Raw genomic sequence first — 14,567 nt, 5'->3', positions numbered from 1 at the left:
GCTACCAACACACCCCAGGAACAGATGGCTGCTTCTTTGTTATATAGTATAGGGCCCTTATAATACAGCCACTAACAGATGCAGAACCCTTTTTATGAATGACAATAAGGAGCCTGAGTGGGAACGCCTCTCGTCCACTTCTCTAAATAGACACATGATTGAGCACACTTCTCTAGACGTTCCCTGCTGAGCTGCTGGAAGGTATTAAGAGGTTGAAAATGTGGAGTATATTTATATACATGTCTGGAACAGACTGTTAGATGGAACGTCATCGTACCTCGTACAATGCCGCTCTCTAATTAGTCTGCAGTAACTGAAATCCATAGGATTGCAAATGCATTGCACAGCATACATAGTAATTCCAGAGTTTACTTCTATGGGAACTGCATAAATAGCAAATCTCTAGCAAATTGTCAGGGCATGTTTACATGGGGAAAATTTCCTGCAAACATTTTTTAGGGTACAAAATCTGCAGCATATTATGCAAAGTGGATGAGCTTTTACCAAACTGATGTTAAGTCCATATCATGGCAATTTATATTGCAAATGTTCCCTATTAAGTTAATGGGAAAGTCAAAAGCTGCAAAAAAACAAACATTTGTTGCCTAATTTGTTGTAGATTTGAAGAAAAACCTGCAACAGCTGAAACCAAAACTTTAAAAAAAAAAAAAAAAGTTTCAACTCCAATAAAAAGTTTAAAATACCTTGTTTCCATGGATCCGGCGTCTGGTCTTCAACCAGGCTCTGCTGCAGCCAAACACAGACACCAGCAGAGAGCCAGGCTAGCAATATCATGGGAGGAGAGTATGTTGTTTTTTTCTTAACTGCAAATCTGCAGACAAATCTGCATCAAAATCCAAACAATTTGGTTGTGGATTTCCATTTGCTTGCCACTAACACATCTGAATTTTGTTTAATGGAACTGAAATTTCAGCAACAAATCTGCCATGTGTGCATATTCCCTAACATTGATTCTAATTATTTTTGCAGGGATTGGGTTATAAGGAGAGGTATTAATGGAGTATTCCTTCTATATCTGCAGGATATGCTATAATTATCACGTGGGCTCGGGTCCCACTAAATTTCTGCATTTACCTACAGAACTAAGTTTATAGACGTAGACAGCCAAGCATGGAGGTCTTTATCCATGAGAGTCATTATAGGAGGTGAAGTTATCAATTGAACCCTAGATCTGATACCTAATGGGTCCATTATCCAGTTCCCACAATTAAATAGAAAAATGACTAGTAAAAAATAAGTTCTGAAGTTGTTGCTAAGCTTTCATAGCCATTTCTTAGTTAAAGTGGCTTCCTAATGTTTCCAAAAAGTTTATCCATTATGTAATGAAAAGTGATAGAATATTCCAGTATGCTTTCCATTTCATGGAAAAAGGTGCCGTAACCCGGAACAGTACAAAACCTTATAAAACATCCTGCAGCTGAAGTTGAAAGTATAGTGGAAAGTTTTCATTAGTTACATAGGATGAAAGAAGACATAGCTCCATCAAATTCAATCTTTCACCACTGTAACAGACATAAACTTTGTAAAGAAGTTAATACAGATGAGGATAGGGCACAGCTACAGGAGGATTTAGATAAATTGGGGAGTTGGGCCAAAAAATGGCAAATGGGGTTCAATGCCAATAAATGTAAGGTCATGCACATGGGAAAGAAAAATAGCAGTCACCCATACATATTAAATGGGAAACCGCTGGGGAAATCTGACATGGAGAAGGACCTGGGCGTCTTGGTTAATAGCAAATTAAATTGGAGTGCCCAGTGTCAGGCAGCAGCTGCGAAGGCAAATAGAGTCATGGCATGCATCAGAAGAGGAATAGGGGCATATGATGAGAACATTGTTCTTCCTCTGTATAAAGAGCTGGTAAGGCCGCACTTAGAATATTGTGCACAGTTCTGGGCTCCGGTGCTTAGGAAAGACATATTGGAGCTAGAGAGGGTACAAAGGAGGGCGACTAAGGTAATAAAGGGAATGGAGGGACTAGAATACCCAGAGAGGTTGTCAAAATTAGGCCTATTTACGTTGGAAAAGAGAAGGCTTAGGGGAGACCTCATAAACATGTATAAATACATCAGGGGGCAGTACAGAGATCTCTCCCATGACCTGTTTATACCAAGGATGGTGACAAAGACGAGGGGGCACACTATGCGTCTGGAGGAAAGGAGGTTCCTGCACCAGCATAGAAGGGGATTCTTTACGGTCAGAGCCGTGAGACTCTGGAACTCTCTGGGAGAGGAAGTGGTGATGTCCAACTCACTTAATGAGTTCAAGAGAGGCCTGGACGCCTTTCTTGAGAACAATAAAATTACATCTTATGCTTAGTGATAGTTAATTAATCCAGGGATTTAATCTGACTGCCAGATTGGTGTCGGGAAGTGAATTTTTCCTCAATGATGTAAATTGGCCTATACCGCATGGTTTTTTGTTGCCTTCCCCTGGATCAACGCTGCGGAATAGCTGCAGTGCACAAGAAATAGGCTGAACTGGATGGACGCTTGTCTTTTTTCGGCCTTATAAACTATGTAACTATAATAGATACATTTTTTTTGCCAAAACCTATGCAGAGAGTGAAGGCTCTCATTTAATGAAAGCAATCTGTGATCTTAAAAACTGAGATATAGCAAAAAATATACTAGAAAATTAAAACTCAGTGCTTCAGGAGCACACTGCTCCTTTTCCTCCCTGTTTCTGTTTCCTGGGCTATTGATCTCCTGATGATTGACAGTTAAGACCAGTGGCATAATGGAGTTTCTGATCCAAATTGTGTGCTCTACGGTGCGGCTATATGAGGCAGCTTTGCCCCTGCAGCATCGGTGGAGCGCAGTTGCACTGAATTTGGACGGATCCAGTATTTTGGCCAGCTTCAGAGCAGCACTTGTAAGTTGAGATGAGCAGACCAGTTGAAGTTCTGGTTCTGGTACCCGACCCAAACTTTATTCTAAAGTTTGGTTAGGGTACCAGAACTGTACCTGAACTTGAACCAGAACCCGAACCCCATTGAAAACAATGGGGACCCGAACTTTTGATCTGGAAAATATTCTATCTCTCTCCTCCCGGACTTACTCGGGACTCCGAACACTGTAAAGGACTTCCAGTAGAAGTCCATGTTTGGCGTTTAGCACCGGACACTAAGTGTCTGGTACGAACCCCAAACTTTTAAGTTCGGGTTCGCTCATCTCTACTTGTAAGCTCTGTAGCAAAGAGCTTGTAAGTTCTGAGCTTCTTACAATGTAGAACGGTCAGCTCTCACAGATTGCAGTGGTGGTCGGTAACCTAGCCAACGAGCAGTACACAATAAGATTAAAAATCCCTTTACTCTTGAGAATCATAGAATCATAGAATCATAGAATCATAGAATCATAGAATGGTAGAGTTGGAAGGGACCTCCTGGGTCATCTGGTCCAACCCCCTGCTCAAAGCACGATTCACTAGATCATCTCAGACAGATGTCTGTCCAGCCTCTGTTTGAAGACGTCCATTGAAGGGGAACTCACCACCTCTCGTGGCAGCCTGTTCCACTCATTAATCACCCTAACTGTCAAAAAGTTTTTTCTAATATCTAATCTGTGTCTCCTCCCATTTAGTTTCATCCCATTGCTTCTAGTCTTTCCTTGTGCAAATGAGAATAAAGATGATCCTTCTACAATGTGACAGCCCTTGACATATTTGTAGACAGCTATTAAGTCTCCTCTCAGTCTTCTTTTTTGCAAGCTAAACATTCCCAAATCCTGCAACCGTTCATCATAGGACATGGTTTGCAGACCAGTCACCATTCTGGTCGCTCTTCTCTGAACTTGCTCCAGTTTGTCTATGTCTTTTTTAAAATGTGGTGCCCAAAACTGTACACAGTATTCCAGATGAGGTCTGACCAAAGAGGAGTAAAGACCGATAATGACTTCACGTGATCTAGACTGTATGCTTCTGTTAATACATCCCAGAATTGTATTTGCCTTTTTTGCTGCTGCATCACACTGTTGACTCATGTTCAGTCTATGATCTATTAGTATACCTAAGTCTTTTTCACATGTACTGTTGCTTAGCTCTTTTCCTCCCATTCTGTATATGCTTTTTTCATTTTTATTGCCCAGATGTAGTACTTTGCATTTTTCCCTGTTAAAAAACATTCTGTTGGTTGCTGCCCACTGCTCCAGTTTATTTAGGTCTTTTTGAATCCTCTCTCTCTCTTCTCTAGTATTAGCTATCCCTCCTAGCTTTGTGTCATCAGCAAATTTAATCAGTTTACCCTCAATTCCTTCATCTAAATCATTGATAAAGATGTTGAACAATACAGGTCCCAGGACGGAGCCCTGTGGTACCCCACTTGAGACATTCATCCAGCTGGATGTGAAGCCATTTACAACCACCCTTTGAGTCCGATCACTAAGCCAGTTATGAATCCACCTAACAGTTGCCTGGTCCATTGCATACTTGGTCATTTTTTCAATAAGGATGGTGTGAGATACTTTGTCAAATGCTTTGCTGAAGTCAAGATATACTATATCTACAGCATTTCCCTGATCCACCCAGTCAGTGATTCTGTCATAGAAGGAAATTAAGTTAGTCTGACATGACTTGTTAGTTACAAACCCATGCTGACTCTGGTTAATCACTTCATTCTTATCCATGTACTTACATACATGTTGTTTAATAATTTGTTCAAAGATCTTTCCTGGTATAGAAGTCAGACTCACCGGCCTATAGTTCCCTGGGTCCACCTTCTTCCCCTTTTTGAAGATAGGAACAACATTTGCTCTTCTCCAGTCTTCTGGGACTTCTCCTGTTCTCCAAGAATTTTCAAAGATTATGGAGAGTGGTTCTAAAATTTCTTCTACGATCTCCTTCAGTACTCTGGGGTGTAATTCATCTGGACCTGGAGACTTGAACTCATTTATGTTAGCTAAATATTCCCTCACAATCTTTCTGTTTACAGATAACTTGGATTCCTCTATTCCTTTAAAAGGACAGTGAAGATCAGTTGATGTTACATTTTCTTTCTGAGAGAAAACAGATGCAAAATAGGAATTAAAAAGTTCGGCCTTCTCAACATCCTCTCTTACCATTTCTCCATTTTCATCCTGTAAAAATCCTATAGCATCTTTGACTTTTCTTTTACTTTTGACATACCCCCAAAATCCTTTTTTATTGCTTTTGACATCTCTTGCAGGCCTTAATTCATTGTCAGCTTTAGCTACCCTGATACGTGCCCTGCAGGAACTGCAGACTGCATTATAATCTTCTTTAGATATGCCTCCCTCTTTCCATTTAATAAACATTTCTTTCTTTCTTTTTAGCATGTGTTTAAGTTCTGTGTTCATCCATCCTGGTTTCCTTAAATGCTTCCCATTCTTCCTACTTTTCGGGATTGTTAACGATTGTGCTTTGAGAATCTCATTTTTAAAAATTTCCCATCCTTCCTGGACATTTTTGTCCTTAAGGACATCCAGCCATTGGATCCCTCCTATTCTCTTTCTGAGTCTCTTAAAATCTGCCTTTCTAAAATCTAACCTTGAAGTTTGAGTCTTCACATGTCTTCCTCCTCTAGTTATCCAAAATTCTATAATAGCATGATCGCTGCCTCCTAGGGTCCCAGCCACCTTTACCTCCTCAACCATTTCCTCCCTGTTTATAAGGATTAGATCCAAAGTAGCAGATCCCCTTGTTTTCTCCCCTACCTTTTGGAAGATAAAGTTGTCAGCAAGAGAGGATAAGAATTTGCTTGACCTGTTAGTTTTACTTGAGAGAGATTCCCAACAAATGTCTGGATAGTTGAAATCTCCCATGACCACTACGTCATATTTTTTGGAGAACTTGGTCATTTGATACATAAAGAGTTCATCCATATCTTCAGCTTGCCCAGGTGGCCTGTAGTAAATGCCTACAATGGTGTCCTTTCTGTTGTTCTCTCCTTGTATTCTTACCCAAACAGTTTCCACAGAACTCCCAGTCTTTGAAGCTTCAATCTCTGTGCAGATATACGCTTTTCTAACATACAATGCAACACCTCCTCCTCGTTTATCAAGTCTGTTTCTTGCAAATAAGTTGTATCCTTTTAGCCTTTTATTCCAATCATGTGTATCGTCCCACCAAGTTTCAGTGATTCCAATGACATCATATTCCTTTTCCTGCATTAGTAGTTCCAATTCTCCTTGTTTGTTGCCCATGCTTTGTGCATTTGTATAAAAACATTTTAGTTTGTGATTGGTTTCTCTTCCTCCCATATTTTTATTATTTAAATTGTTTTGTCTTTGTTCTTCTTTTCCACTTCCAGTAGCAGAGATCTCAATAGTATTTGTCAGCTGTATGGCTTTTTCTGGCCTTTTGCTTCCCTTCCCACATTGTTCTAGTTTAAAGCTCTTCTGATGAGTGTAGCAAGGCGACTTCCAAATACATGTTTTCCAGTCTTCGTAAGGTGCACCCCATCTCTAGCAAGTAGTCCATCGTATAGGTAATTCATTCCGTGATCCAGAAATCCAAATCCTTGTTGACGGCACCATCGACGTAGCCAGTTGTTCACCTGTAGAATCTTATTCCACCTCATTGTTCCATGGCCATCCACTGGGAGGATGGATGAGAAGACCACCTGCGCTCCCAATTCTTTCACTTTCTTGCCTAAGTCTTCAAAGTCACTGCAGATGGTTTCCAGGTCCTTTCTTGCGGTGTCATTTGTCCCCACATGTATTAGCAGGAATGGGTAGTGATCTGTAGGTCTGAAGAGTCTTGATATCCTGTCCGACACATCTTTAATTTTTGCTCCTGGAAGACAGCACATTTCTCTTGAGGTTATGTCTGGTCTGCAGATAGCGGCCTCTGTTCCTCTTAACAGGGAATCCCTCATGACCACCACTCTCCGTTTTTTCTTCACAACATTCTTCTTTCTCCATCCAGGAGGATTCTGAGGGCTTACAAGGTTATTCATTGCTGGCAAAGTCTTATTTTGCTGTATTTCTTCATGGTTCTCCTGCGTGAGAGCCTGGTACTGGTTCCTGAGCAGTATGGGTGCTGACTGCCTCTCGATCCTCCTGCTTCTGTGGGTCACATGCTTCCATTCCTCTGTTTCGTCAGGTGCAGTTCGAATTTCTTCTCTTTCTGAATCATGAAGAGATAATTCTGCTCTGTCTAAGAACTCTTCACCTTCCTTAATGATTTTCAAGGTAGTTAACCTCTCTTCTAGATTTCGCAACTTTTCCTCCAACAGGGACACAAGCTTGCATTCCTGGCATGTGAAGTTTGGCTTTTCCACTGGCAAGTCTGTGAACATGTAGCAGGATATGCAGCTCACCAAATGGCTCCTGGACTCTTCCATGTTCTTATTGTTAATGTTCTGAAAACAGTGAAAAAGGCTTAAAAAAAAAGCTTAAAGGTTTACCGATGTCCTCTTTTCAGCTCCAACAGCCAAAATCCAGTGTTCTTTGAGCTCGCGGAGACTCTTCACTTACCCCAAAATGCAGTGGGAATATGCAAATTATCTCCTCAGGACTCCTCCCCTGGTTTGGAGAGGATTTCTAATAAGAGGTATATTACAAAGTTGCTTGTTTTTACAAGCACTCTGAAATATTAACCAGTTAGAATGCTGAGAAAAACCCTTTATCTGTTACATGTTAAGGACATTCTATTTGCTGAAACCGAAAAACTTCTCTAAGGCCTCATTCATACATCCAGTTTTTTCACGTATGAGAAAAATGAACCGATTATTCTGATCAGAGTTTGATCAGAGTGTGGTCTGAGTGTCATTCGTCTTTCCCCTACGTGGCGAAATTAAAAAAAAAAAAACAACGTTTCTCCACCTTCTCCATTCTGACAGTCTGTGGAAATTGGACTGCACTCAGATGTCATCCGAGTCCGGTCCAATTTTTTCATGGACCCATTGACTTGCTTTTCCGATTTTGACCCAGCCATCGGATCAAAATCGGACATGTTTACACCGATTTTCAATGAACATGTGAATGGCCCCATAGAATAACACGGATAGCACTCGTACATGAAAAATGGAATGCCTCAATGAACCCTTAGGGTGATTTCATATGCAGCTTTCTTATGGGTTTTGTTTTTTTTACTCTCTAAAAAGTTTTGGCCAGATGTTGTATAATAAACTAAAAACAGTGCATTTTATGTGTGTGTGGAAAGGCGAGGGAATCACAGGGTTTTAATGTTTTAATTTTTTTTTTTTGTTGTTGCAAAAGTCAACATGCTCTAGATTTGGTTTTGTTTTGTTTTTCCAAAAGTTTTCCCATAGGATTCTCTGTAAGTTGGGAAAATGCACTGGAAATATTCATATCTTAATATAAAAATTGCTTGCAAGAGAACAGAAAAAAATGCTGCATAAAAACTCTATGTGAAGGAAGCCTAGGTCTATTTCCTAGAAAGTTGGATGAAGCCAACATAGTCTCCACAAAAGTCGTTCCCATTGCCAAATTTACCTAACTGCAATGGTACGGCACCTTCTTTACTCCTGCACTGGAGAAGTTTTGGATAGATAAATATAACTATAATTAGTCATTTAGGACTCGAAAATGAAAGGCTTTTTTTCCCAGAAGCAGCGCTACTATGGGCCGTGTCTAGTAATGCAACTCAACCCTCTTCAAGTTAATAGGAGTAGGTTGCAAAAACAGCTCAAGGACGAAGAGTGGCAAGAAGAGATTCTGGAAAATACTAACCTTTTTTCTCATCCTGGGCTAACCGTCCCCTAACTAAGTTTCCCAGTTTATAAAAATGTACGGTAGTTAAATCTGCATGAATTAGTAACTTTTGCAACCTTAAAATCTAGTTCACATCTGAAAGGTATTCCAAATTTCAGATCCAGTTCCAGGTCCCAGGAGGTCTTCTTCTGGACGTTAGTACATTGCAAAACTTTTTAATTTAAAGAGATTTGACTTCAATTTTATTTTTTTAGCTGGGTCTGTAACCAGGTTTAACAATACAAACGGCATACATTATTAAATAGATCTTACATCTGATGAGACTGGTGTATTTACTTTGATAATCTATATATTGAATTGATATTGAAGTGAGCATTTTTTGAGTCTAGTTAAAGAGTCCAATTTATTGATTCTTCGCCCATCAAACCTGACTGACAGCTGCAACTTATACTGAGCAGTGTGAGATCTCTCCAGCAGCAGGGAGGAGGGACAGTGAGAAGCAGTCAATCAGGCTGGGTGAGCGAAGATTCAGCAGCAGGGACACTGAGAAGCGATTAATCAGGTTAGGTGGGTAGAGATTCAATAGCTGCAGGGAGCAGAGACACTGAGAAGCTGTCAATTAGGCTAGATGAGCAGAGATTCAGCAACAGGGAGGAGGGACACTGAGGAGCTCTCAATGAGGCTAGGTGGGTAAAGATTCAGCAGCAGGGAGGATAGACACTGACGATATGTTAATGAGGCTAGATTAACAGAGATTGGGCAGCAGGGAGGAGGGACACTGAGAAGCTGTCAATCAGGTAGGTAGGTGAAGATTTAGGAGCAGCGGGGAGGAGTGACAATAAGGAGCTAGGTCAACAGAGATTCTGCAGCAGGGAGGATGGACACTGAGGAGCTGTCAGTTAGGCTAGGTGGACAGAGATTCAGCAGCGGGGAGGAGGGACACTGAGGAGCTGTCAGTTAGGCTAGGTGGACAGAGATTCAGCAGCAGGGAGGAGGGACACCAAGGGGGTGTTAATAAGTCTAAGTAAGCAGAGACTTAGTTTAAACCTTAAAAAAGGATAAGCTACAGGATTTCCCAAGCAAGAACACCAGCCTCATCGGGTCTACGAGAGCTATTTAATAATGCATGCAGTTTGCATTGCAAAACTTTCTGACAAATCTGCTTTAAACATATCCCATATTTGTTTGTCAGCTTTTTGTTCTCTGTAATTTGAGCTAATGAAAGACATAAATAGGAAATTCCTGACGATTTAAAAAATCAAGCTTTAAATCAGGGCAACTAGCTTGCCCTTAACTCTAGCCATTCATATACCAGCCCTGCCGTGCTTCCAAGGGTCTCGCTTACTGTATGCACTGGTAAACCGAGGAGCAGAGAGCAATGCACTTCTATAGGGGTAAACAGGTAGTGACTGTGTAAGCGCACTTCCCAAATACGATCCTGTGGTTTGCACAAATGCTACATAGTTTGCGCTTAATCTAAGCGAAGCAGCTTACTTACTTCTCCGGCTCCTTCTCATTTTGCTGCTTTGGTTGTGGCAGTAGAACGTTATTAACCAGTTCAGTGATCCCACTAAAGGGAAACCACCTGTTTGAATAAGCAAATAATGCATCTTTATAACCAACAAGCGACAGGCCCGAAACGTCTCCCCCAATCACTACAGAAAAGCGGAAAGGGAAAGCTGGTAGCCGATGGAGAAGAATGGCAGCTTCAAAACTCAGCCAGCGAGAGAAGAGGAATACAGGTCTTACATAGAAAACTAGTCCACAAGCAGGCAGAGGTGTCTACATCCAACGAATGTGGATGGGGTAAGAAAGCTGCATGTAGCCATCTTACAAGCCAGTCAAGAAGCACAAGACATACTAAATGCAGCCTATCAAGGACTACGGTCACCTAACACCACCAAAGTATGCAGGAAGCAAAACACAGCAAAACAAAAACAACAAACATAAAAAAGTCAAGCCTACTGCACCGGGAGAGGCGTTACTTACTGTGAGAGTTGAGGTTTTTGTTCTTCTTTCACCCTAAAAAGATAAGTGTGCACAGCTGAGTGCAACATACAGCAAATGCCCCAGCGGGGTGACATTGTGGGGCGCGTTATATCACCAAAAGGGAACTGTGGTAGAGGAACAGTGAAGAATGAAAGAGAAAACTGGAAATCAAAACTTTTAGGATGCACTAAATGAAATTATTATAAACGGGCTAAAAATGCAGCTTTTTGCCTGTATAATGGACTCAAACTACTGAAGGATGTGGATGTAGCAAGCAATGGATGATACATATTAACCATGTAGATTACAAAGCATGAGGTAAAGGGGCTACCCCATGAACAACCAAACCACAGAATGGGTGGGCCACCCATGATTCTGAAAATGACCCATGCGAATGTAGCAGTAGTGCGCATGTGTGATCACCGATCTGTTCGCTTACTATGGGAGTGGGGGTCACTCATACGCACTTCTGCTCCCATAGAGAAGTGGGGGTCACTCATACGCACTTCTGCTCCCATAGAGGAGTGGGGGTCACTCATACGCACTTCTGCTCCCATAGAGGAGTAGGGGTCACTCATACGCACTTCTGCTCCCATAGAGGAGTGGGGGTCTTTCATACGCACTTCTGCTCCCATAGAGGAGTGGGGGTCACTTATACGCACTTCTGCTCCCATAGAGGAGTGGGGGTCACTCATACACACTTCTGCTCCCATAGAGGACTGGGGGTCACTCATACACACTTCTGCTCCCAGAGAGGAGTGGGGGTCACTCATACACACTTCTGCTCCCATAGAGGAGTGGGGGTCACTCATACACACTTCTGCTCCCATAGAGGAGTGGGGGTCACTCATACACACTTCTGCTCTCATAGAGGAGTGGGGGTCACTCATACACACTTCTGCTCCCATAGAGGAGTGGGGGTCACTCATACACACTTCTGCTCCCAGAGAGGAGGGGGGTCACTCATACGCACTTCTGTTCCCAAAGAGGAGTGGGGGACACTCATACGCACTTCTGTTCCCAAATAGGAGTGGGGGTCACTCATACGCACTTCTGCTCCCATAGAGGAGTGGGGGTCACTCATACGCACTTCTGCTCCCATAGAGGAGGGGGTTCACTCATACGCACTTCTGTTCCCAAAGAGGAGTGGGGGTCACTCATACGCACTTCTGCTCCCATAGAGGAGTGGGGGTCACTCATACGCACTTCTGCTCCCATAGAGGAGTAGGGGTCACTCATACGCACTTCTGCTCCCATAGAGGAGTGGGGGTCTTTCATACGCACTTCTGCTCCCATAGAGGAGTGAGGGTCACTCATACGCACTTCTGCTCCCATAGAGGAGTGGGGTTCACTCATACGCACTTCTGCTCCCATAGAGGAGTGGGGGTCACTCATACGCACTTCTGCTCCCATAGAGGAGTGGGGGTCACTCATACGCACTTCTGCTCCCATAGAGGAGTGGGGGTCACTCATACGCATTTCTCTTCCCATAGAGGAGTGGGGGTCACTCATACGCACTTCTGCTCCCATAGAGGAGTGGGGGTCACTCATATGCACTTCTGCTCTCATAGAGGAGTGGGGGTCATTCATACGCACTTCTGCTCCCATAGAGGAGTGGGGGTCACTCATACGCACTTCTGCTCCCATAGAGGAGGGGGGTCACTCATACGCACTTCTGCTCCCATAGAGGAGTGGGGGTCATTCATACGCACTTCTGCTCCCATAGAGGAGTGGGGGTCACTCATACGCATTTCTCTTCCCATAGAGGAGTGGGGGTCACTCATACGCACTTCTGCTCCCATAGAGGAGTGGGGGTCACTCATACGCATTTCTCTTCCCATAGAGGAGTGGGGGTCACTCATACGCACTTCTGCTCCCATAGAGGAGTGGGGGTCACTCATATGCACTTCTGCTCTCATAGAGGAGTGGGGGTCATTCATACGCACTTCTGCTCCCATAGAGGAGTGGGGGTCATTCATACGCACTTCTGCTCCCATAGAGGAGTGGGAGTCACTCATATGCACTTCTGCTCCCATAGAGGAGTGGGGGTCACTCATACGCACTTCTACTCCCATAGAAGTTAATGAAGGGTTGGTCACACATGCCCACTAGAGCTTCACACAACGGAGTGGGTTGGGGACACGGCACGCCTGTTCTAGTGATCAGAGAGGGTCTCAGCGGTGGAGACATGATAAATGTTGTTCATGGGATAAACACTTAAAGAGGTTGTCCACTACTTTAACATTGAGGTCCTATCCTTATAAAAGGTCATCAATGTCTGATGGGTGGGGGTACAACGTCCGGCACCCCCACCGATCAGTAGTTCTATGTCGGTGGCTGTCGGAACAGTTCAGTTATGGAGATGTACAGCACAGTTCCGTCTATGGGATAGTGGCTGCGGCCAGGTACTGCACCCCCTATTGATTTGGATAGAGGGCAGATGTGCAGTACCTGGCCGCAGCTCACGCCTTAAAAAAAACCCTGTTAAGTGTCCCCATTTTAGTTTCACACTCCGGGTCTAGAACTTCACCACTTCTTAAATGCAGTGAAAATTGTAGTAACATCACTTTATTTTGCAGGAGGAATTATGTACAAGCTATTAACATTGCGTTCTCAGCCCCCAAAAATCCTGCTGATCACATTGCAAATACCTTTCCAATTCAATCAAGTCTAACAGTACATGAAGGCCACTAAAACCCAACCAGCCGGCGTTGCAGTCATATTATGGACAAGAACAACTCTCTCTGTGTTACGACCACTACCACCATTCTCAGTTTTGAAAATTGCCGCAGTGATAATTTGCACAAATTACTTAATGCCCCGAAGATGAATATCACCATGACATCGGACAAACATACAGACCTTTATACATAACTACAAGTTATTCACAGATATCAGGCATTTTTATTTTACACGCATTTTTTTGGAAAAACTCAACAGGAATCGACGTAAAAAACAAACAAACCTTAAAACGTCAAATCAACAATATAAAAGGTCCTCGACTCAGAGGGGCAAACACAAGCAACAAATCCAAAACACATAAACCCTGATTTCCCAAGAAAGATTGAGCAAATGGCTTCTTCAGAGAAGAAGAGGACAGAACCTCTAGTACAGGAGGTAGCAATCCTAAAAGTCAATATCGACCCCTTAATGGGGCTTTGCCACATGATTTAGGATAGGAAACCAAACCAGATAGAGGTTATATACAATGTTAGTTGGGTTCCTTTACAATAAGCAGATCACAAAGTTCCCTCCTCCATGGACCATTGTCAATCAACCGGGATCAGCTTTGATACCTGGAAGTAAGTGTTCATTTTCCCTACAGCGCCGCCTCAGGAGAAATTAAGCATTACACAGTGTCTATGCAAATCAAAAAGACAGGTTCTGCAGAGCGAGAGATGCTTTATGTAGACACTCTCTACGTTGAAGAACCTGGAGACTTTCTAAAGTGGACAACCCATTTAAAGGGCCATTCCCATCTTCATAGATGGGTATTATTGGATAGTTCTTGTAAATACCAGCACTTTTGCAATTTACCACTTATTAAAATTTGCATCGGATAATTACACTTTTCTTTAGTTTACAGCATGTTGCCTAAGAGACCGACCACTACTGCTGTCTAGCATGTAGGCACTGAGCCATGATTAGGAGGTAAGAGTTCACTCCAGCGTTCCTGGCCAGTTTCAAAACAGTGGCCAATAGAAAAGAGCTTTAGGGCTGAATCCACGCTGAAATCTGCAACAAATCTGACCCCTTTAGATATAGGAGGTTTTGAATATCGTAAATGCTTATGGAAAAAAATATTTCATAGAATGGGCCCCCATTGGCTTAGGAAGGAAGGTATTTCTTTTAAAGTGACTCCGCCAAAAGGTTTTGATATGTCATCTGAGAGCAGCATGATGTACAGGCCGAGAGCCTGATTCC

The 14,567-nt window shown here is 42.7% G+C and overlaps 1 protein-coding gene across 42 annotated transcripts in view; it reads right to left on the bottom strand.

Moving 5' to 3' along the window:
* RIMS2 (regulating synaptic membrane exocytosis 2) overlaps positions 1-14,567 on the bottom strand; it is a 659,880-nt gene that overhangs the window by 572,224 nt on the left and 73,089 nt on the right. For 26 of the 42 annotated variants that reach the window (XM_073679706.1, XM_073679709.1, XM_073679704.1 and 23 more), the window contains exons 2-3: positions 10,644-10,676; positions 10,153-10,239 (exon numbers count right to left, since the gene is read on the bottom strand). The exons of 15 other annotated variants lie outside the window; for them this stretch is intronic. In XM_073679706.1, the coding sequence (XP_073535807.1) occupies positions 10,153-10,239; positions 10,644-10,676 (120 nt within the window). Of the gene's footprint in view, positions 1-10,152; positions 10,240-10,643; positions 10,769-14,567 lie in introns of all 42 variants that reach the window. One more of the 42 variants, XM_073679707.1, reaches the window with a different exon arrangement.

Source organism: Phyllobates terribilis, unplaced genomic scaffold (assembly GCF_046119375.1).
Source record: "Phyllobates terribilis strain yellow unplaced genomic scaffold, ASM4611937v1 Scaffold_4__5_contigs__length_816908805, whole genome shotgun sequence".
NCBI lineage: Eukaryota > Metazoa > Chordata > Amphibia > Anura > Dendrobatidae > Phyllobates > Phyllobates terribilis.
The sequence above is the reverse complement of the archived record's forward strand: the minus strand, read 5'-3'. Positions and strand labels throughout refer to the sequence as shown.